Below are 23,238 nucleotides of genomic sequence, written 5' to 3'. Positions count from 1 at the left end.
TGTTTTTGATATTTATGCATTCATAAATAGTGCTTCTATGAATATTCCTGATTGGGCCTTTTGGTGAATATGTCTGTATTTGTGTAGGATAAACACTAAGAATATAATGAATGACTCAGAAGATGCATGCCTTCAGCTAAGATCGTGGCAGGAATTTGCCCAGATTGGTCTGCACCGTCAATGTCCCAGGATTCCAATTGCTCCTTATTACTACATGGCATGTCATGTCTTTGACATTTTAGCTGTTCTGGTGGTTCTGTTTTGAGTGTGAAGTGGTCTTAATTTATATTTCTCATGACTAGTGCTGTCGAGCACTTGTTAATATATTTGTTAGCAATTTTCATAAAGCCAGTTAATTTTCATGAATATTAAGTAGATCACATAGGTAGTATATAAACCACTCCATCCTAAAGGAAATGAGTCCTGAATTTTCATTGGAAGGACTGGTGCTGAAGCTGAAACTCCATTACTTTGCTGTCTGATGTGAAGAACTGACTCATTTGAAAAGACCCCGATGCTGGGAAAGATTGAGGGCAAGAGGAGAAGGGGGCAACAGAGGATAAGATGGTTGGATAGCATCACTGACTCAATGGACATGAATCTGAGTAAGCTCTGGGAGTTGAGGATGGACAGGGAAGCCTGGCGTGTTGCAGTCCATGGGGTCACAGAATCAGATATGACTGAGTAACTGAACTGAACTGAAATATAGCAGATAGCCTACGGGTGATAATTAAATGACTAAATTTGAATAAACATTGCTTTCATTAAAGAATCTTTTACTAATTGGCATATTCTATTCCTTTAACAAAGATTTTGCTCTGATAAATTCAATTTAATAAAGGCTTGTTGAGAGCTTATTATGAATAACTTCCCATGCAGAATGGTGTCAGGCCACCAAGGTCTGTGTCATAGAAAGTGTCCAAGAGAAGGACACATCTAAGCCAAGTGTAGAAGCAGGAGCAGGGTCTGACCAGTGGGGCAGAAAGTGGAGCTAATACACTGGAAAAGCTTGACTAAAACCTGGAGGCGTGAAGTTTTATGAAACTTTTAGGGAATTGCAATTGTGCAGGTATGATTACCATAACTGATAAAACTGTCAACTAGTTTTCTCTAGGGAATTAAGGCTTGAAAAATGACACTTAACATTAGCCTCCCAAAGTACCAAGCACCGAGGGTATGCTGGGCTTAGGGTTCAGTTATGTTACAAATATCAGGTTGTGTAGCTTGAAGTATTTGAATTTAAGGCATATCACTTACCAATTATTTTTACACCAAGAAAAATATTCTCGTGCTCACGTGGCCTTTTGCTTTTCCTGTTAGACCTGATGTCCGCTCTCTAAAGTTTAGGAGGAGCAGTAGTATACTTACTGTCATTAAGAGTATCTGGAGAAACAGTATAAAATCTATAATTTTTCCAGCTAAGATGCTGTTACCAATGAAACAGAAAAGTACTGGCAGGCTCTAGTTTTACAGATAAACATTTCATTATTCTTCTGGGGGTTACAATTATTTGTTTCTAACTAATGTTTTACTGTGACATTAAAAAATACTCTGTTCAAAACTTCAAGCAATTGCTCAAGGCATTGTGTTTATCTGAAGCCAGATTTTAGTTTGCTATTCGAACAGTTAAAGTCCTTTATCACCTTACATTTGAATGTATTTTAATAAAATGTTCTGATTAGAAGATCCCCTCCCCTCGACTAGTTTCAAAAATATTTGAAGGATTTAAAATACTGTAGGGAAGATCTGTAATTTCTGAATAAACCTTGTTCTCTTTCAAGGCCAACTGTAGCTCAGTTGTTGAAAAAAAATTATGATGGAGATAAATGTGAAAAAAAAAATTGTGTCTCTCTATGGAGTCAGGAGTTATCACATGTGGTATGCTCTACCTGTAGGTTGAAGAAAAAGTCCCAGTCGGTGGATATTACTGCTCCAGGGTTCAACCCTTTGGCTGGTGCAGGAAAGCAAATGCCACAAGCCAGTAAGCCCCCGGCACCCAAGACGCCCATCATTGAAGAAGAACAGAACAACGCAGCAAATTCCCAGAAACATCCTTCCCGAAGAAGTGAGCTGAAGAGGTTCTACACCATTGGTGAGTACCATGATTTATGCAAATGAGTAGATGAGGTCTCTCCAATCAGAACAGTGAATGTAAGGTGCTGTGGTTAATGTCCCCTTGTTTATATAATATACATAACTGTTGCTCAGTATCCATGGGGATTGGTTCCAGGACCCCTAAAGGACACCACAGCTGAGGATGCTTAAGTCCTTTATATAAACCAGCATTATATTTGCATAGAACCTACACACATCCTCCCATATTTAAATCATCTCGAGATTACTTATAATACCAAATAGAATATGAATGCTATGTAAATAGTTCTGGGTGTAAAACAATTGCAAGGGTTTTTTTGTTTGTTTGTTTGTTTTTGGAACTTTCTAAATTTTTCTCCCCAAATATTTTCAATCCTTGTTTGGCTGAATATGTGGATGTGAAACCAGATACAAAGGGGCAACTGTATTTCTGGTGGTTTTCATGGACATTTTCTCATGCAGCCTGAACATAGAGTTGGAAAAATACCACAAGCCTCCAGCAAAGTTAAGTAGGAGAGTAGGCCTGAAGACTTTCTATATCTTGCCTAACAGAAGTAACTTGCATATATATATATGATTTTCTAAGTTTTAAGCTTATGTGCTGATATTTTCATTTTTGCCAGTCTTTAGCCAGTGCTGTTCTTTTTGTGGGTTTTGGTTATTGTTCTTTTCATTCTCCCTCCAGGCTCTCAAGTGGCTGACTCTGTTCTGTCAGGTTGTTGAGGCTGTGGTTGATGTCAGCCTATAACTAACAAAGCCACTAAGAAAATAGAAAATTATTGCATTCTGAAGAAGGACGAATTATGTTGTAGGTCTGTTTTCACCTTGCACACTACTTTACATTCAGTTCAGTTCAGTCGCTCAGTCATGTCCGACTCTTTGCGACCCCATGAATCGCAGGACGGCAGGCTCCCTGTCCATCACCAACTCCCGGAGTTCACTCAGACTCACGTCCATCGAGTCAGTGATGCCATCCAGCCATCTCATCCTCTGTCGTCCCCTTCTCCTCCTGCCCCCAATCCCTCCCAACATCAAAGTCTTTTCCAATGAGTCAACTCTTTGCATGAGGTGGCCAGAGTACTGGAGTTTCAGCTTTAGCATCATTCCTTCCAAAGAAATCCCAGGGTTGATCTCCTTCAGAATGGACTGGTTGGATCTCCTTGCAGTTCAAGGGACTCTCAAGAGTCTTCTCCAACACCATAGTTCAAAAGCATCAATTCTTCGGCGCTCAGCTTTCTTCACAGTCCAACTCTCACATCCATACATGACTACTTTAAAAACCATAGCCTTGACTAGACGGACCTTAGTCGACAAACTAATGTCTCTGCTTTTGAATATACTATCTAGGTTGGTCATAACTTTTTACTTTACATTGGAGAGAGTGAATCACATCCAAATCCCACTGTATGATAAGGTAGTAGGCTAGGGATAGGGTCTGTCCACATTCAGTTCAGTTCAGTTGCTCAGTCGTGTCCGACTCTTTGCAACCCCATGGACAGCAGCACTCCAAGCTTCCCTGTCCTTCACCAACTCCCGGAGCTTGCTCAAACTCATGTCCATCCAAAATTTGCTGTACACCCAGAACTATGTATATAGCATTCATATTCAGTATTATAAGTAACCTATCTACATTGTGTCCCTTTTTCCAAAGTAGAAAAATATCCTATAATTCTGAACTTCAACACCTAAATAAAGTGTTTGAGATAATACAAATAAGTTGCATTGCCCACTTTTCTGTACCAGTGTTTGCTTATCATATCTTTGACCTTGATTTCTACCTCTCAATAACAATTTCCAATGTGTTCGGTCTAATTGAGACAAGAGTTGCTAGACATATATATGGTAGAGGTCATGCATGGGGAGATGAGATGAATTTACCCAAGAAGATGATGGATGCAGCGGTGTTGCTTATTATTTCTTGGAGAGATTTAGTCATCACTGAAAACCCTAACAATAGATGCTGTTGACTTAATGGTTTTACCAAAGTTACATCAAAGGGCTCATATTTTACATGGTATCCAGTACCCCTGCGTTCCCAATATGGGACGTTTGAATTATTTTTCTCAGACATTTTAGTGTCTCTATCTAGAAATGTAATCATATCAGATTTCTGATTCTGATTCCCACGCCAGTCTTTTGTGTGACTTTGTGCAGTCATTCTACTCTGTGTTTGGGTTAAATTACTTCCTTCACACTTAAACAGATGCCTCCATGTATGTCTAGTTGTATTCAGGATTTGGCGCCTAAGACCATGCTTTCTCTTCCCGTTATGTCTTCTTCCTATATCTGCTCTCAGGTTTCCTCTCTCCAGATGAAGCTATTTGTGTCTTACTTTTTTAATGGGTGTCTTTCAGGATGTCAGTGGTCACCTGTAATGAGACTTGATATAAGAGAGGGTAGACAGGCACATATTTCCATTTGTAAACCTTATAATAGCAGAGTTCTAAAAAGCAATCAGCTGCAAAAGCCCATGACATTTACATAACTGCCTCTCCATTTCCCAGTGTCCTCTCCTTCCATCTTTCAACATGTCCACAACCATCTGCTGCTTTTCTGATTTATTAACCAGCTAAGATGACAGTATTTTTCCTTCAGAAAACAAAACTTATCTTACAACTTCAATATTTCTTAAAGATGAGAACATGAGGGCAAAAAATTAACCAGCTTGGTCAAAGGAAATAAAGGGCTAAGCATGGAAAATTAAAGTCTAAATCGTAAGTTTGAATTGCAGAAAGATGAACTGTCTTATTTTAAATAGCCCTGCCACTAGTGAATGGTTAAGTATTAGATTTGCAAGAATTTTATTCATAGCTATTGTCAGTGACATGTCTGTATGTTAAAATAGACATAAGAATTGTTAACTTTCCTTTGTTGATATCACCCTTCTACTAATTTGGACCTGGAGACATTTTCAAGGTTGAAATATTAGCAACCATGTAAATCACCTGTGTTGAAAGATGATTTTTCAGAACAAGTCTATTTAGTATCCCTTAGTAAATGTGTTGGTGATAAACAACAACAACAATTGTAATTGCCATTTATGAGTAATTCTCAATACCAGGCATAAGTTAAGTTCCTTCTCTCTCAGTTGATCTTCACAACTCTTCTTAAGTACTGTAGTCTCTGTTTATGGATGAGAGATAGAACCTTAAAGGAATTAAAGAAAAAATTGTGAGCCAGGGATAGCCAACTCTGTGAATGAAATTAACCTTCTCATGACATTTTAGCATTAGCCTCTGTGTCACTCAGAATGATACCAACCCCCTCGACAAAGAGGTGAGCCAAAAGAGTTTCTATTGAGAATATAGTACAGTGATATTTTTACTGCAATCCCCAGATAATTTCACTTAAGTTAACCATGCCAACTAACCCATCCACTGGCCAATATGCCCTTTTGTTTAAAGATATTTTTTGGTGTGGTACATATATACAATGAAATATTGCTCAGTCATAAAGGAATAAAATAGTGCCATTTCCAGAAAAATGGAGAGACCTGGAGACTGTCATGTAGAGAGAAGTAGGTGAGAAAGACAAAAACAGTATTGAATAATGTCACTTATATGTGGAATCTAGATAAGTGGTGCAGGTGAACTTATTTGCAAAGGAGAAATAGAGACATAGATGTAGAGAATAAACTTATGGTTATGAAGCGGGGAAGGGAGGGATGATTGAATGGGGAGATTGAGATTGATGTATATACTCTACTACGTATAAACCTAGACAGCATATTAAAAAGCAGAGACATTACTTTGCTAACAAAGGTCTGTCTAGTCAAAGCTATGGTTTTCCTAGTAGTTATGTATGGATTTGAGAATTGGACTGTAAAGAAAGATGAGCACCAAAGAATTGATGCTTTTGAACTGTGGTGTTGGAGAAGACTCTTGAGAGTCCCTTGAACTGCAAGGAGATCCAACCAGTCCATCCTAAAGGAAATCAGTACTGAGTGTTCATTGGAAGGACTGATGTTGAAGCTGAAACTCCAGTACATTGGCTACCTGATGGGAAGAACTGACTCATTTGAAAAGACCCTGATGCTGAGAAAAATCAAAGGCAGGAGGAGAAGGAGACGACAGAAGACGAGATGGTTGAATGGCATCACTGACTCAATGGACCTGAGTTTGAGCAAGCTCCAGGAGTTGGTGATGGTCAGGGAAGCCTGGCATGCTGCAGTCAATGGGGTCGCAAAGAGTCACACACCACTGACTGACTGAACTGAACTGATGTATAACATGCACTTCTCTGATGGCTGAGCTTATAAAGAACTTGCCTCAGTGCAGGAGACTCGAGATGCGAGATCGATCCCTGGGTGGGAAGATCCCCTGGAGAAATGGCAACCTGTCCCAGTATTCTTGCTTGGGAAATTCCATGGACAGAGGAGCCTGGTGGGCTATACAGTTCATGGGGTTGCAAAGAGCTGGATATGACTGAGTGTGCACACACACACACACACACACATGTATAAAATAAATATCTAATGAGAACCTAATATATAGAACAGCTTCTAAGCTGCTAAGTTGCTTCAGTCGTGTCTGACTCTGTGGGCCCCCATAGATGGCAGCCCACTAGGCTCCTCTGTCCCTGGGATTCTCCAGGCAAGAATACTAGAGTGGGTTGCCATTTCCTTCTCCAGTGCAGGAAAGTGAAAATTCAAAGTGAAGTCGCTCAGTCGTATTCGACTCTTAGCGACCCCATGGACTGCAGCCTACCAGGCTCCTCCGTCCATGGAATTTTCCAGGCAAGAGTACTGGAGTGGGATGCCATTGCCTTCTCCATATAGAACAGGGAATTCTGAAAAACTAAAATTTAGGCAACTCTAGGAACTCTAGGAAAACTAAAGAGGGGATTATGTGTGTAACTAATTTACTTTTCTGTACAGCAGAAACTCACACAATATTGTAAAGCAACTATACTCCAATAGAAATTAAAAAAAACAAACATAGCTTTCAGTGCCTCAACTTATGACTCACACAACTGGAAAAACCCTCTTGTGGCTAAGTTGACTACTACATTTAAATTTAGCGATGAGGTGTAGTACTATACGTCAGTGATTACAAAAATTCAAGCAATAATTCGGGGAATTTTTAAATTAAAAAAAGAACTTTAATTAAAAATAAATGACATTTTAAAAAAGAGCTAAAACTTTTTTGGAATTATTTAAGTGTCCCTTAGTGGCTGAGTGGCTGCAGTAGCTTTTCTAGAAATTTCTTTTGATCTCTCAGCTTTTATCCCTCATGAACTTGTTTATGGATCTACTTCCTATTGAGAGAACGCTAGGAAAGAGGAATTATTGCCTCTTTGTGTAGGCAGTAGATTCAGGTCCTTAATTATTCCTAATAGCAGAAATATATTAAGCCTATTATAGCAGCCAAAACATGGCACAGCATAAATTCGTTACTTTTTGTAGGAGAATAATTCATCTTACAAGAAGTGTAATAAAATTTTGTTGTTTTGAAATAAGTAGGGGAAAAGCTTTTCTCTTTCGATGTGAGATATATGAGTCTTTAGCTAAACTAAAACAATTGTAATCACCGAATCAGGACTGTGGCTAAAGAAAGAGCTTTCTCTGTGCTGCTTCTGTCACTAAGTGTACAGTCTTGCACAGTTATTTACCAACACTTGACCTTAACTTTCTCATCTGTACAGTGATAGATTTAGAGAAAACTGGTCTTTCTATTTTTTTTCTCTTGCACTCTTTATTTTACAATTGACCATGTGAAATATTGTATACATTTTCTATTGCAATGAAACAAATGACCACAAACTTAGCTGTTTAAAACAACACCCATTTATCAGTTCATAGTTGTATAGGTCAGAAGTCCACACGGATGCCTAGGTTCTCTGCTCAGGGTATATCTACAAGGCTGAGTTCTTGTCTGCAGATTGGTCCAGCTGGGGAAAGATAGATCTCCAACAAAAGGAATAAATGCTTCCAAGTTCATTCCTTTTGTTGCCAGAATTCACTTCTTTTCCTTTGTAGGACTGAGGTCCTCTTTTCCTTGTTGGCGGTCGGCTGAAGCTTCACTCTTAGCTTTCAGAGGCTCCTCTCTTCACATGTCATGTGGCCTTTTCCATCTTCAAGCCAGTAACTGCATGTCAGATACTTCCCATAATGCATCTCTGACTTTCTCTCCTTGGGCTTGCAAGAAAGCTGTCTGCCCTTAAAGGGCTTATGTAGTTAGGTCAGGGTCACAGAGATGATCTCCATATTTAAAAGTCAACAAAAGCTAATCATGGGAGTGATGTCCATCACCATCACAGGCCTGGGGATCACAGGAAGGGTGAGAGGGGTAAGAAATATTGGGGACTATCTTAGCATTCTGCCTAACGCATTTTACACCACTTACCCCATGCACACTCAACCACAACACAGCTGAAAAAATTTTTCAGAAAACATTTCTTTTCTCTTCATTCTGATTGTTATTTTCTCATGTTTTAAATGCAGTCATTTAAATTTAATGTAGTTGTTTAATTTAGCTCACTAAATTGATTGCATGTTCTGTTAAGGAGCTGTGACCTACAACTGGGCTAGATATTTGAAGTTCTTCACATACTTAAAATTCTGTGATTATTTTTCAACGAAAGTGCTAATTAGAACTAGAATAATACAACATTAAATTAGTGGACTAGCTCTAATGGCTAAACAGATGAAAACAGAAGAGAGTTCTTCCCTACTCTAATTTTTGTTCGTGCTCAATAAAACCATTTGAGTTTGGCAGTTTAAATGAGGAAGCTGCATAGCCTCCAAAAACATAGTCCCTACTTAAAAATGGAAGATGAGGGAATTCCTTGGTGGTCCAGTGGTTAGGGGTCCAAACTTTCACTGCCAAGGTCCTAGATTTGCTTTCTGGTCAGGGATCTATGATGCCACAAGCCTCATGCTGTGTCCACAAAGGAGAAGAAGAAGAAGAAGAAGAAAAAAACAGATGGAAGATGAAGTCAAATAATAGACTCATATTTTTCTTACTCCATGTATTTGCTACCTTTAATTCAGAGAACTACATGCAAGGACTTCTGAAAGAGCTGTAAAGTAGGCGTAGAGGTAGTGAAGAAGGCTAAGCACACAGGATCCCAAAGTGTCCCATCGCTCCCTAAGCTGAGCTTGTATGGTCCAGGTAATATTTGTTTCTTGGTTCAGAGTCTTAAAGCCAAAATTCCAGCATCTGTGACTGTTAGTAAAAGGTGCTCATTTCTTTCCATTCTGAGATTTTTTTCCCTTGAAAGTTAGGAAGTGGAACAACTCTTGAATAGATGCTCTGTACTCAGAGTCATTCATTGACACACCAAATGCTGATTAATCTCCGGTCGGACCTTGCTGTGGGAGGCTTATAGCAGATGCTGTTCAGAATAAAAAGAGTAAAACAGAGATCTCTGCTTTCAAGGTGTTTATTGTGGGGTAGGGGGCGTGGGGGGGGAGGGAGTGTCTGGTTAAAGCAGGCATGTCATTGAGTGGAACACAGGACAGATGCCCCCCAGTGCCATGGTGAGGGGTGGGGTGCAGAGGGGAGATGAGAGAGGAGCAGGAAGGCCAGAGGAGGTTCACTCCAAGTGCAGTGGAATCCAAAAGATGGACAAATCACATCAGATTGTAAAAACACAGGGGCTCTTCATTGACTGCATAGATCCGGCCGCTATTCATCCTCCACTGCCCTTGTTTATCAGCTGCCTTGCATCTGGCACTTACCTGTCTTCCTTATCTTCTTGTATTGTCTGTCTCCATACCAAGTGTCACTTCTTATGAGGAGGGAAGGATGCCATAAATTTCACTAATCCCAGCACCTAGTTCAGGTGTGAGGCACACAGTAAGTGCTCAACGAACTTTAGGGATGGGACAGAGGAGTGAGAGAGCGGTGCTGTGGGAGGTGGTGGTGAGGATCCTTGCCCTTCTCAGTGGAGGAAGAGGGAGGACACCTGTTAAAAGTTCAATTTAAGGAAGAGCTTTGAAAACTCAGTGCATTAGAGAAGGATTGGAACCCCTGCTGTAAGGAGCAGTGAATAAGATCATACAAACTTGACATCTGTTAGAAAATAAAAAGTTTAGAGTTAGCAAAGCCCTCATTTTTCTTTTTTTTAATTGCAACATAATTGATTTATAATGTTGTGATAGTTTCTGTTGTACAGCAAAGCAACTCAGTTATACATACTTTTTTTTTCAGTTTCTTTTCTTTTATACTTTATTACAAGATGTAGAATATAGTTCCCTGTGCTATACAGTAGGGCCTTGTTGTTTATTTTAGATATAGTAGTGTGTATCTGTTAATCCCAAATTCCTAATTTATCCCTCCCCCAACCTTTCCCCTTTGGTGAAAGTGAAAGTGAAGTCGCTCAGTCGTGTCTTACTCTTTGCAACCCCATGGACTATAGCCTAGCAGGCTCCTCTATCCATGGGATTTTCCAGGCAAGAGTACTGGAGTAGGTTGCCATTTCCTTCTCCAGGGGATCTTCCCGACCAGGGATCAAACCGGGCTCCCACACTGTAGGCAGACGCTTTACCATCTGAGCCACCAGGGAAGTCCTTTCTGCTTTTTTAACTACTGTGAGTCTTCTATGGCGGAGAAGGCAATGGCACCCCACTCCACTACTCTTGCCTGGAAAATCCCATGGACAGAGGAACCTGGTGGGCTGCAGTCCATGGGGTCACAAAGAGTCGGACACGATTGAGCGACTTCACTTTCACTTTTCACTTTCATGCATTGGAGAAGGAAATGGCAACGCACTCCAGTGTTCTTGCCTGGAGAATCCCAGGGACAGGGGAGCCTGGTGGGCTGCTGTCTCTGAGGTCACACAGAGTCGGACACGACTGAAGCGACTTAGCAGCAGCAGCAGGAGTCTTCTATATCTGTGAGTCTGTTTGTGTTTTGTAAATAAGTTAATTTCTATCATTTTTTTTTAGATTCCACATATAAGTGATATTATATGATATTTATCTTTCTCCTACTTTGCTTAATATGATAATCTCTAGGTCATTAGTGTTGTTGCAAATGGCATTATTTCATTCATTTTATGGCTTTATTCCGTATATATATATACACATACACACACACACACACATACATACATATACTACATTTTCTTTATCCATTCATCGATGGACATTTAGGTAGCTTCCATGTCTTGGATATCGTAAATAACACTACATTGAACATTGGGGTGCATGCATCTTTTCAAATTAGAGTTTTTGTCTTTTCCATAGATGTGGCCAAGAATGGGATTGTTGGATCATATGTTAACTCTGTTTTTAGTTTTCAGAGACCCTCCATACTGTTGTCCATAATGGCTGCCCCAATTTACATTCCCACCAACAGTGTAGGATGGTTCCTTTTTTCCACACCCTCTCCAATATTTATTATTTGTAAACTTTTTAATTATGGCTGCTTTGACTGTCGTGAGGTGAAAACTCATTATAGTTTTAACTTGCATTTCTCTAATAATTAGCAATGTTGAACATATTTTCATATGGCTGTTGGCCATTTGTATGTCTTCTTTGGAGAAATGTCTATGTAGGCCTTCTCTCCATTTTTTTGATTGGTTTGTTTGGTTTTTGTTTTTATGTTGAGCTGTATGAAGTTTTTGTATATTTTGCAAATTAAATCCTTGTTGGTTGCATTGTTTGCAGAATATTTTCTGCTGTTCCTTAGGTAGTCGTCTTGTTTTATGGTTTTCTTGCTATGCAAAAGCTTATAAATTTGATTAGGTCCCATTTGTCTATTTTTGCTCATATTTCTTTTGCCTTGAGAGACCAACCTAAGAAAACATTGCTGCTATTTATGTTAGAGAATGTGGTGCCTGTGTTCTCTTCTAGGAGTTTAATGGTGTCATATCTTATATTTAAAGCCCTTTTTTTAATTACTTACACTATTTAAATGCTCTTTGCAAGTTCAAGGAGAAGACAGAAAAGGGTTGAGTTTAGCCTTCCCAGGTTCCTAGCTCTGCAGGATTTCCAAACAGGGCCAGTAGGGGACTCCTTGGCCAACAAGTGTCTGAATAATGCCTCTAGAACTTTCTTTTAGTTGAGACTTATGTTCAGGTCCTCACCTTGTCAAGGGAACTGACAGTCTGCTCACCCCTTTTAATCTCCTATTTGCCCTTAGGCCTAGTCTTTACTTTTTATCCTTTCTATATTAATCTTACTGCACTACCTTCTCTTTGTTGGATACCACCTATGAGGAACCAGTCACTATTCTTTACACAGTAATTTCTAGTTATATTCAGAGGAACAAATTCAGGGTTTATTTAGTGCATGTGTTTAACTCAGAATTTTCCATATATTAAAATACATTCCTTCATTTGTTAACCTATGCACTTATTAATTGAATAAGTGCTTACTAAATGCTTAGTACATACCAGGTCTTATTTGAAGTGCCAGTAACACAAGAGAAAATAAGATGAAGTCCAAGTGCTCAGGTGCTTATATTCTACTGGGAAAAACAGGCTATAAATAAATGGAATATTTAACACATTGTCAAAGAATGATAAATTTTTAAAGAAGAGTAAAACAGGTTAAGGGAAGAAGGCAATAGAAAAGTTACTTGGTAAAATGTGTTTAAATCTTATATAATTTTTATAAACATTCTAGCAAATGATACAGTTCTGAGAAATCAATTAGTCTGGTTTCAATTACAGGGCATTTGATATATTAATAGTAGATTTTTTTCAAAGAGTTGTTTTTCACTTGGCATAGAATTAGTTTATGAAAAGACTAATGCAATTGGTATTTGCAACATGAAGAATTGATATTTGCAGCATGAAGAAAAAAATGATTGATGGGAAATTTAGTGATTCTCAAGCTTTCCAGCATTGTTTTAAAGAGGAGGTGCCCAGATGTTCTTCATTTCTAAGAAAAGAATAAGTTGTAGCAAAGAATATTAAAATGAAGTATCAAGGGACTGTAACAGATTGAGCACATGTACTGGGAAGTTTGGGTTTTGTTTTCTGAAGTACAGCTGTTATGTCTTAAGAGCAGTTTAGGCATCAACTTGCCTGGAAGAGTGCTAAGATCAGCTGTCTGAGATCCTGAATGGTTTTGACCCATCTCAGGGAGGCAGAAGGATAGTCACACATCCCATAGTGCTTACCGAGCTCCTACTTCTGCTCTCAAAGGCAGGGTGGATCAGTGAGGACCTTGGCCTGTGAAATGTGATATCTAAGTTGGAATCCCATTCCCCCTGCCAGTTATGTGACCATGAACAAGATACTTAAAATCTCAAAGCTCAGTGTCTTCACTTACAAAAGAAAATAAAAACTGGTGCTTCCTGAAAGGGCTATTGTGAAGAGTAAATAAAGTTGTCTGTATAACGTGCCTAGACCTTGGAGGTTCTCCATGAATATTAGTGAATTGTTGTTGAGCATTAAAGATATGGCTGGAATGAGGTGCCATGATCCCTTCCTTCCTGCATATATGAAGCCAGCCTCCAGTCCTGATCCTTGTGGATATGCTCGCTTATCTCTTGGTTTTTAAGAGGCAGTTTCTCATTCCCCACCAGATAAGGTTATTGCTCTATAGACCTTTCATTCTGTGCCCCAGTTTGCTGTCCAGCTTAGTCTCAGACCCCAGCCCTACCCTCTAGCCATGCTTCTGTATGATATGTCATGGGGTTTATGGAAGTATTTCCTTCTGTCTAAAACAGTGTTAGAATTCCACCCCAACCCCCCCGCCATACTTGGTGAGCCCTTCCCCAGATTTGATCACATGGATAAATCCACAGCATTTTAGCATATGCATTGTCTATGTCTTAGGTGACTAACAAATACATGTTGAATTGGGTGAATGCTTATATTAATAACATTCCACTCAACATTAATGAGTGGATACTTATGGCCACTAGGTAGCATTCTGTGGAACTAAGTGTCTGAAAGTTGAATGATTTATTCACAATCACACTGGAAATAGTGGCAAAACCAAGGAAAGAATCTAAGTCGGTTGATAACTAATGGTAAACAGCTTATCTTCTAAATGTTTTCAGGTCAGACTCTTTTCTCAAAAACAAAAATGGACCATTGACAGGGATCTCAGTGAGTGGTTTCGCAAGTGCTAGTCCATACCATTGATGGTGAAACAGATGCATTAAAAAAAAAAAAAAGAATACTAGTTTTTCATGAAATGACATTTATTTGACCAAAGTAACCATCTTTTCCTTCTTTTCACTCATCCTTTCTTCTTTCTGTTCTTCTTCCCCTCCTTCTCTCTTTTCCTGTCTTTCTTTTCTTACCTCCTTTCTTATGTTAGTGAAGTTGCTCAGTCATGTCCAACTCTTTGTGACCGACCCCATGGACTGCAGCCCACCAGGCTCTTCTGTCCATGGGATTTTCCAGGCAAGAGTACTGGAATAGGGTGCCATTGCCTTCTCCAAATGGATGGTATTTTAACATTATGTCTGTGAAATGATGACATAATATGTGTATTACTTCTGTAGAATTTTTTAATAAGATGTGTTATTTTTAAACCTCCTCACTTGTCAGAATTGTTAGGAAATATCCCTAAACTATTCTTTTGAACTATTACTCTTCTATGGAATTGAAAAAGTCTGACATGCACTGATCTTGTCCTTTGCCCTGCCTTCAGAATAGAATACTTTCAACCCTCCAAACTTAATGAAGCACAATTAAATACAAATTTGTATCTTACTAACCCCAGGCTGCTTATATATCGAAAACAGCGTCTATAAAATTAGGGGTTCCTTGGGAATTCTTCTGAGTAGTTGGTAAAATTAAAGCAGTAATAACTGGTTTGGAAATTCTAAAAAGCGGAAAGCAAGACATATTTAACTGCTTTTTAATTGCAATACACCAGGCATTTTAAAGTATCATCACATAACTTATATGCCTCTCATTTTGAATCCAGACTTTTTAATTATATGAATAAAAAAGATCAACTCTAAAGTGAAAAATACTGTAATGGCGGGGGGGGGGAGGGAATAGAAAAAACTACTCTTGCTGGAGGCAACACATTCTGCAGCATAAAACTAGGTCATCACTGAACCAGCACCTACCTTCTCTCCAAATGAGAAGATTCTTCATGTAAAAGCAGGAAGTCTCTCTGATTTAATCAGAAGAACCAACTTGTCATGCAGGTCACTATCTATAAGCACAAAAACAAATGGATAACTGCTCTGAGGGTTCAAATTAAATTATGTTCTTCAGAAAAATGACTTTGTTTTGAAGTTTGTTCTGATATTGTGATGACTTCTTATATTTTCTGGGTCAGAAGATTATTTAAAGAAAATTATTCTGTTGTTGAGCTTCCTTGTTATACATGGAATCTGGACTTCCCTAAATGGACCTGAGATTTTCACAAATTTTAAAGACTGGCGCATATATAGAGGTAGGCTTCCCCAATGGTCAGTAGGTAAAGAACCTGCCTGCAAAAAAGCAGGAGACACAGGAGACCCAGGTTTGATCCCTGGGTCAGGAAGATCCTCTGGAGAAGAAAATGGCAACCCACTCCAGTATTCCTGCCTGAAAAATCCCATTGACAGAGGAGCCTGGTGGGTTATAGTCCAAAGGGTTGCAAAGAGACGTGTCTGAGTGACTAAGCACACACATACCCATATGTAGAAGTATCACGTTGCAATAGAATGGGCTCTTTCTACTAATATAGTGGAATTTGAAGATAGCTGAAAATCCAAGTTCAGTTTTTTGTTCACTTGTGGGATAAGCAGACCTCGGAATTATCCATCATATGAGAATCTGTGTCTGTGGGCATGTATGTGCTAGAGGGGAATTTGAATGGGTTTTTATTTAGTGTCATTTTAAAATTTCCATTTAAAGTCCGCTTTAAAACGTGAAGCCTAAGACAACTCACAGATGAAAACTCACTTTTCACTCTAGAATAAATATGAACACTTTATTTCTTTCAAGAGAAATCAGATTTCTTAACTAAACGTTTACACAATTTTAACTAAATTTACTAAGCGGTAGTAGGTATACTCAGAAAGAAGAAAAAGACATTTGTTTGATACTCCCTATAGATTGGGAATGTTCATAATATGCTATGGAAGCTCGCCAACTCTAGTTTACAAAGTTTCCCTCAAATTTTGTACATTCATCTTATGCTCTTTCCCCTAATTTTATTATTGTTCTCTGTCAGAAGTAATCAACCCAGGATCAAGGAACATAGTTTAATTATGGTGGTGATCAGTGGATTAAGAAATGTCAATGCCCCGAGGTTTCCCTGAGGTACTAGTGCTGGTTTGGTGTTTGAGTTGCAGCATAAATTATAACTTATTAAAAACAAATTATACCTGTCAATTCATTTAATGATTTCTAAGCAGCCTAATTAAAGCTATATTGGTTAAAATTGTGGAATAATTAAAATGGACATTATTTTGTGGTTCAGTTCAGTTCAGTCGCTCAGTCGTGTCTGACTCTTTGCGACCCCATGAATCGCAGCACGCCAGGCCTCCTTGTCCATCACCAACTCCCGGAGTTCACTCAGAGTCGCGTCCATCGAGTCAGTGATGCCATCCAGCCATCTCATCCTCTGTCATCCCCTTCTCCTCCTGCCCCCAATCCCTCCCAGCATCAGAGTCTTTTCCAATGAGTCAACTCTTCGCATGAGGTGGCCAAACTACTAGAGTTTCAGCTTCAGCATAATTCCCTCCAAAGAAATCCCAGGGCTGATCTCCTTCAGAATGGACTGGTTGGATCTCCTTGCAGTCCAAGGGACTCTCAAGAGTCTTCTCCAACACCACCATTCAAAAGCATCAATTCTTCAGCGCTCAGCTTTCTTCACAGTCCAACTCTCACATCCATACATGACCACAGGAAAAATCATAGCCTTGACTAGATGGACCTTTGTTGGCAAAGTAATGTCTCTGCTTTTCAATATGCTATCTAGGTTGGTCATAACTTTTCTTCCAAGGAGTAAGCGTCTTTTAATTTCATGGCTGCAGTCACCATCTGCAGTGATTTTGGAGCCCAAAAAATAAAGTCTGATACTGTTTCCCCATCTATTTCCCATGAAGTGATGGGACCGGATGTCATGATCTTCGTTTTCTGAATGTTGAGCTTTAGGCCAACTTTTTCACTCTCCTCTTTCACTTTCATCAAGAGGCTTTTTAGCACCTCTTCACTTTCTGCCATAAGGGTGGTGTCATCTGCATGTCTGAGGTTATTGATATTTCTCCCAGCAATCTTGATTCCAGCTTGTGCTTCTTCCAGCCCAGCATTTCTCATGATGTACTCTGCATATATGTTAAATAAGTAGGGTGACAATATACAGCCTTGACGTACTCCTTTTCCTATTTGGAACCAGTCTGTTGTTCCATGTGCAGTTCTAACTGTTGCTTCCTGACCTGCATACAGATTTCTCAAGAGGCAAGTCAGGTCTGGTATTCCCATCTCTTGAAGAATTTTCCACAGTTTATTATGATCCACACAGTCAAAGTCTTTGGCATAGTCAATAAAGCAGAAATAGATGTTTTTCTGAAACTCTCTTGCTTTTTCCATGACCCAGCGGATGTTGGCAATTTGATCTCTGGTTCCTCTGCCTTTTCTAAAACCAGCTTGAACATCTGGAAGTTCACGGTTCACGTATTGCTGAAGCCTGTCTTGGAGAATTTTGAGCATTACTTACTGGCATGTGAGATGAGTGCAATTGTGCGGTAGTTTGAGCATTCTTTGGCATTGCCTTTCTTTGGGATTGGAATGAAAACTGACCTTGAGAAATATAATCATGATCCTATTTGAAATTTGCTGAATTCCTATGAAAATAAGTCTTTCGCAGTCCCAGCCATTAAAATGTCCCCTTTACACCCACCAATTCTTGTAGGGACTTTCGCATTTCACCATGGCTGGGGGAAGAAAATGACAGATTATTAAGAAATATCTACCTTATTTTAAATATTCAGGGACAGCAGTAATGGCAATTTAAATAGTGAATTCTTGCCTGGAGAATCCTAGGAATAGGGGAGCCTGGTGGGCTGCCATCTAAGGGGTCGCACAGAGTCGGACACGACTGAAGCGACTTAGCAGCAGCAGCAACAGCAAACAGTGAATTGATATGTTCAGCTTTCCCAAGTATTTCCATTTTTAAAAAATGATCAATTTAAAGCATTTCTGCTAAGTTGCTTCAGTCACGTCCAACTCTGTGTGACCCCATAGATGGCAGCCCACCAGGCTCCCCCGTCCCTGGGATTCTCCAGGCAAGAACACTGGAGTGGGTTACCATTTCCTTCTTCAATGCATGAAAGTGAAAAGTGAAAGTGAAGTCGCTCAGTCATGTCTGACTCTTCGTGACCCCATGGACTGCAGCCCACCAGGCTCCTCCATCCATGGGAGCTTCCAAGCAAGAGTACTGGAGTGGGGTGCCATCGCCTTCTCCATAAAGCATTTCTAGGATCTTACAAACATTCAGAAATCGGACTATTGATATCGTCTCGTTATGTCGCACACTTGAAACTAATAAATGCCTATGTCAACTATATCTCAATGTAAAATATATTTAAAGGAACAGTGCATATCATGTGATCTTTTTAAGATGTGGCTTTTCTTCATACTTCATATCTAAAGACATTTTTACACATTAAAAAAATGAAAAATTCATACTCCTCAATAAAATTTTGACCATGTTCATTCACAACTCTGCCCAAAAGAATATTACTTCAAAGGATGTGAAAATAGTTAAAGTGAGGCACAACTGAGGGTTTTCTGTTTCTGCTAGAGGTTTTGAAAGGATGCTGACTACAGTTAATTACTTTGAATAACCCAGTTATAAATGTCTCAGTGACCATTCCTAATAGAGTCAGTGTAAATCATGTGCACAGCTACATGCGAGTAAGCTTTTAGTGAGCTATTTTAAAACTTTACTAATTCAGATGTTGAATCATCTAGACAAGCTATGAGATAGAAAGCCTTTGTGTCAGAATAATCTGTGAGTAAAAAGCTATGTGAGTTTTTAATGGAAACATGATTTCACAATGCAGAAAATATTATGTTCAGCAAATTAGTTTAATAACTTTTTAGTAGGTAAAAATACCTGCTAAGAGAAATTCATATGATGGTTTGAAAACAATGTTAAACATTACTTAATCTCACATTACCATGTATGTTTAAAGAAAACAAAGTTAATAAATGCCTTCAAAATATTATCTGACTAAGTCTTTATCTGGAGAAGGCAATGGCAACCCACTCCAGCACTCTTGCCTGGAAAATCCCATGGACGGAGGAGCCTGGTGGGCTGCAGTCCATGGGGTCACTAAAAGTCGGACACGACTGAGCGACTTCACTCTCACGTTTCACTTTCCTGCATTGGAGAAGGAAATGGCAACCCACTCCAGTGTTCTTGCCTGGAGAATCCCAGGGACGGGGGAGCCTCGTAGGCTGCTGCCTATGGGGTCGCACAGAGTCGGACACGACTGAAGCGACTTAGCAGCCAGTCTTTATCAATTTATATGGATGTTCCCTAGAGTAGAAAGCCTATACTGTTTGCATCAACGTGGCCAACACATGTTAGCATTCCATTTCAACTCCATTCTGTTGGTCGTTTATTCGGTCAGCCTGTTTCCTGAGTTGGAATCGTAAGTCTTCCAATACGTCCTGTCTTGTGGACATTAAATAGTAAGACGTTACACATTAAGTATGTGGAGGATAGTCCAGCAAAGAGGAATCGGCAAGACTTTAAACAGTGCCTGCCTACTGGCAGCATCACGATGTTTTTTATTCGCTAGGATTTGCACTCAAGGATCCTTGGACCTTGTTGCTTAAATTTTAATACATTGATAGAGAGGACATTGATTTCCTCTCCTAGTTCTCTGAGCCAAAAGAGACAAAAATTAGCCTCAATAATATATTGGAGATAAAATATCACAGGTGCCCACAGAGTTGAACCTTGCAACTCTATTTATTGAGTGTCTCATAGACCAGTTCAAAACAATTTCCTTTTCAATTCGGTAATTTTAGTGTCTTTGAGGTCTTTTTCAAGTATTATTTCAAGTGAGTCAACGTGTAACAAAACAGCAGAATAATGTTTAAAGGAACAGAGTATCTGGTATGCTATTTAAGGCTACAAAGTTTCACTTTCTGCTTTAAATAAATAATTCTCTTGAATTACAGATTTTTTTGTGATATGAGAAACATTCTTGGAAACAAACATAGGGTGAGTGGGATGGGATGAGGATAGCCAAAAAGAGGCATTAAAATTAGAAAAAGTGGAATATAAACAGTAATTCTCTCTCCATGCTCTGATTTACTTTTCACCTCTCCCCTAATGTAAGCCTATCTAAATCTCAATTTAGTGGGCAGTTTTAAGAATGCTTACTCATGCATTTAATAAATGAGTGACTAGTGTTGGCAACTGGCAATAAGAGATGAGACTTGAGAAAGATGAGAGGCCAGATAATGAGGGGTGTTGTGCACTACAGAATTTGGACTAATTGTGACAGTTTGGGGATTGTTAAAGGCCTTTTGCTAGTGGAGTACCTTGATAAAGGTACTTTATAGAGAAATGTTTTATAGAGAAAACTTTATAGAGAAATGTTTTATAGAGAAACTTTCTAGAGAAATGTTTTGAGCATCATATGGAGAATGGGTTGGCTACCCACTCCAGTATTCTTGCCTGGAGAATCCCCATGGACAGAAGAGCCTGGTGGGCTACAGTCCATGGGGTCACACTGGGTGGCACATGACTGAGTGATTAAGCATAGGATATATGCCTAGAGACAAAATAATTTTTTAGATATTATGATTTACTGTTTAAGAGCTTTGGCTCTGGGATTATATCAACCTAGTTTTGAATACCCACACAGCCATCCTAAGTAGCTCTGTGACCTTGGAAAAGTCACTTAACCTCTCTGAACTTCTAATTTTCCTTTGGTAAGTAAAAATATTACCCTGTACCACTCAGCTTTGTAAGAAGGTTTACATGAGGTAATGCATACAAATTGATTAATAGATCCTGGTGCAGAGTAAGTGCACAGTAGAAGTTAAATAAAAAGTAAAGTATCAAAATAATATTAATAGAGAATGACAAGGTCCTAATCTAAGGCAGAGGCAATATGAAAGGAGAATTACAGAGCGGTGATGAACCTAAGTTAAGAGGAATTGGCAACCAGCTGGAAATGAAAAAGAGGAAGATTTTCCAATTGGTTATGACTTCAAGTTTTGAATGCTTGAAGCAAAGGTAGTGGACATTTTCCAATTAAGATATGTCTTCTTTACTAAACTAAGCAGATATCTCTGTGGGCCAGAAAAGAAGTAAAAACACATAGAAATAAAGGAGCATGGAACGCAAGGGCCTTTGGATTCTAGTCCAGAAATAATTAGGGGCAGCCAAGACCTCAGCTCTAGCAGGGTGGCTGGGATTAGAAGAACCCCAGGAGCTGTCACAGTCAAGCACATCTTAAGAGGACATGACACCTAAATGTAAAGCGATGTCCTGGATGAGATCCTGGAACAGAAAAGGAACTTTAGGTAAAATGTCAGGAAATCTGGATAAAGCATGGACTTTAGTTCCTAGTAATGTGTTCATTAATTACAACAAATGTAACTAATTAATATCAGAAGTTAATAATGGGGGAAACTGGATATGGGTATATGAGAACTCTGTGCTATTTTAGCAATTTTTTGGTAAATGTAGAAACTGTTCCCAAATAGAAAATTTTCTTTAAAACAAAAAAGATGCTATGCACACTAGGAGAACAGAGTCCCATTTACTTCTTCGAATATAGCACCTGAGCAGGGACTCCCAGGTGGCTCAGTGGTAAGGAATCCTCCTGATGCAGGAGACACGGGACACGTGGGTAGGATCCCTGGGTTGGGAAGATCCCCTGGAGGAGGAAATGGCAACCCACTCCAGGCGACTGAGCGAGCATACACAAGGGATTCCCAACCGGGAAAGAAGGAAGGAAAAAATCCCTGATTACAGCCCACCCCAGGTTATGGCTTAGCATAAGCTTCAGAGGCCAGAGGAAGCAGAGAAAGGCTTGGAGACTGGACCTAGATATCAGAATCTGTTTTTCCCCCACTGGCAGCATGCAACCTGAACCACCAATCTCATGTCTTGTTCTGGAATGGAGATCTCAGGGGCAAGTAGAGCGAGAGTTGAAATGGCTAGAGGAGAGTGAACGTACTGGAAAGAGAGAAACGTGAAACGCAAAACATTCAACATTTCACAAGAGGGAAATGTTGAAAGAGTTAATCGCTCAGTCATGTCTGACTGTTTGCAATCCCATGAACTGTATCCTCTCTGTCCTTGGGATTCTCCAAGCAAGAATACTGGAATGGGTTGCCATTTCCTTCTCCACGGGATCTTCCCAACTCAGGGATTGAACCTGGGTTTTCCTGTATTTCAGGCAGATTCTTTACCAAGGAAGCAGTCTGAAACTAAAATGCAAGTACATGAGAAAAGCAAAATCTGAGGAAGTCAACAAAAGCAAAAATTGGGTGAGGAATTCAGTAGATAAAATGAAAAAAAAAAAAAGACAATGATTTGTGTGAGGCTTCTGGGATAACTATTGAGTCTCTAATTTGAATGTCTAGGTGCACCAGTTTGGCATTTACCAAGATGGGAAATGCTCAAGGGGTCACTTCTAAAATGGGATTTTGGTTCAGTGGTGGGGCCATTGGGCTTTGAGGTACCTGGGGAGATAGGCAGTTGGATCTGCGGTTCTGGAGCTCAGGAGGTAGGTTTAGGATGAAGATGTCACTCCAAATCAGCCTGCACGTATAGAAGAGTTTCTTAACAGGAGTGAATAAAGTGGTAAAGAAGAATTACTGTTCTTCAGTTGCTAAGTCATCTTTGACTTTTTGGGACCCCATGGACTATAGCTTGCCAGGCTCCCCTGCCCTCCACAATCTCCCAGACCTTGCTCAAATTCATGTCCGTTGAGTCCATCTAACCATCTCATGCTCTGCACTCCCTTCTCCTTTTGCCTTCAAACTTTCCCAACATCAGGGTCTTTTCCAATAAGTCAGTTTTTTCAAAGAGGGAGGCAGCAGTAACTTCTCTTCAGTTCCCTTCTGTGGTCATCACCTGTGATTTAAGTCCATTGGAGTAATAAAACCTGTCAAAAAATGAGATGAACTAGCATTGTTGTCTTAAGTATCACATCAGAAACCTTTTGATATTAAAAGCAAAATGGTTTTTATCTGATTTAGAGGAAAGTCAAGGCATCTGAAAACATCTCTCCTTCCAGTATTGAATTAGTATTC

General features: G+C 39.5%; 1 protein-coding gene across 2 annotated transcripts in view; it reads left to right on the top strand.

Annotated features, from left to right (window-relative positions):
* Positions 1 to 23,238, top strand: part of OXR1 (oxidation resistance 1) — a 458,954-nt gene that overhangs the window by 199,965 nt on the left and 235,751 nt on the right. For both annotated transcript variants that reach the window (XM_040262147.1, XM_040262149.1), the window contains exon 3: positions 1,896 to 2,092. In XM_040262147.1, the coding sequence (XP_040118081.1) occupies positions 1,896 to 2,092 (197 nt within the window). The remainder of the gene's footprint in view (positions 1 to 1,895; positions 2,093 to 23,238) is intronic.

The sequence above is a fragment of the Oryx dammah genome, unplaced genomic scaffold (genome assembly GCF_014754425.2).
Source record: "Oryx dammah isolate SB20612 unplaced genomic scaffold, SCBI_Odam_1.1 HiC_scaffold_19, whole genome shotgun sequence".
In the NCBI taxonomy this organism is placed as follows: domain Eukaryota; kingdom Metazoa; phylum Chordata; class Mammalia; order Artiodactyla; family Bovidae; genus Oryx; species Oryx dammah.
Note: the sequence above shows the minus strand (reverse complement) of the source record. Positions and strands in the feature narration are given on the sequence as shown.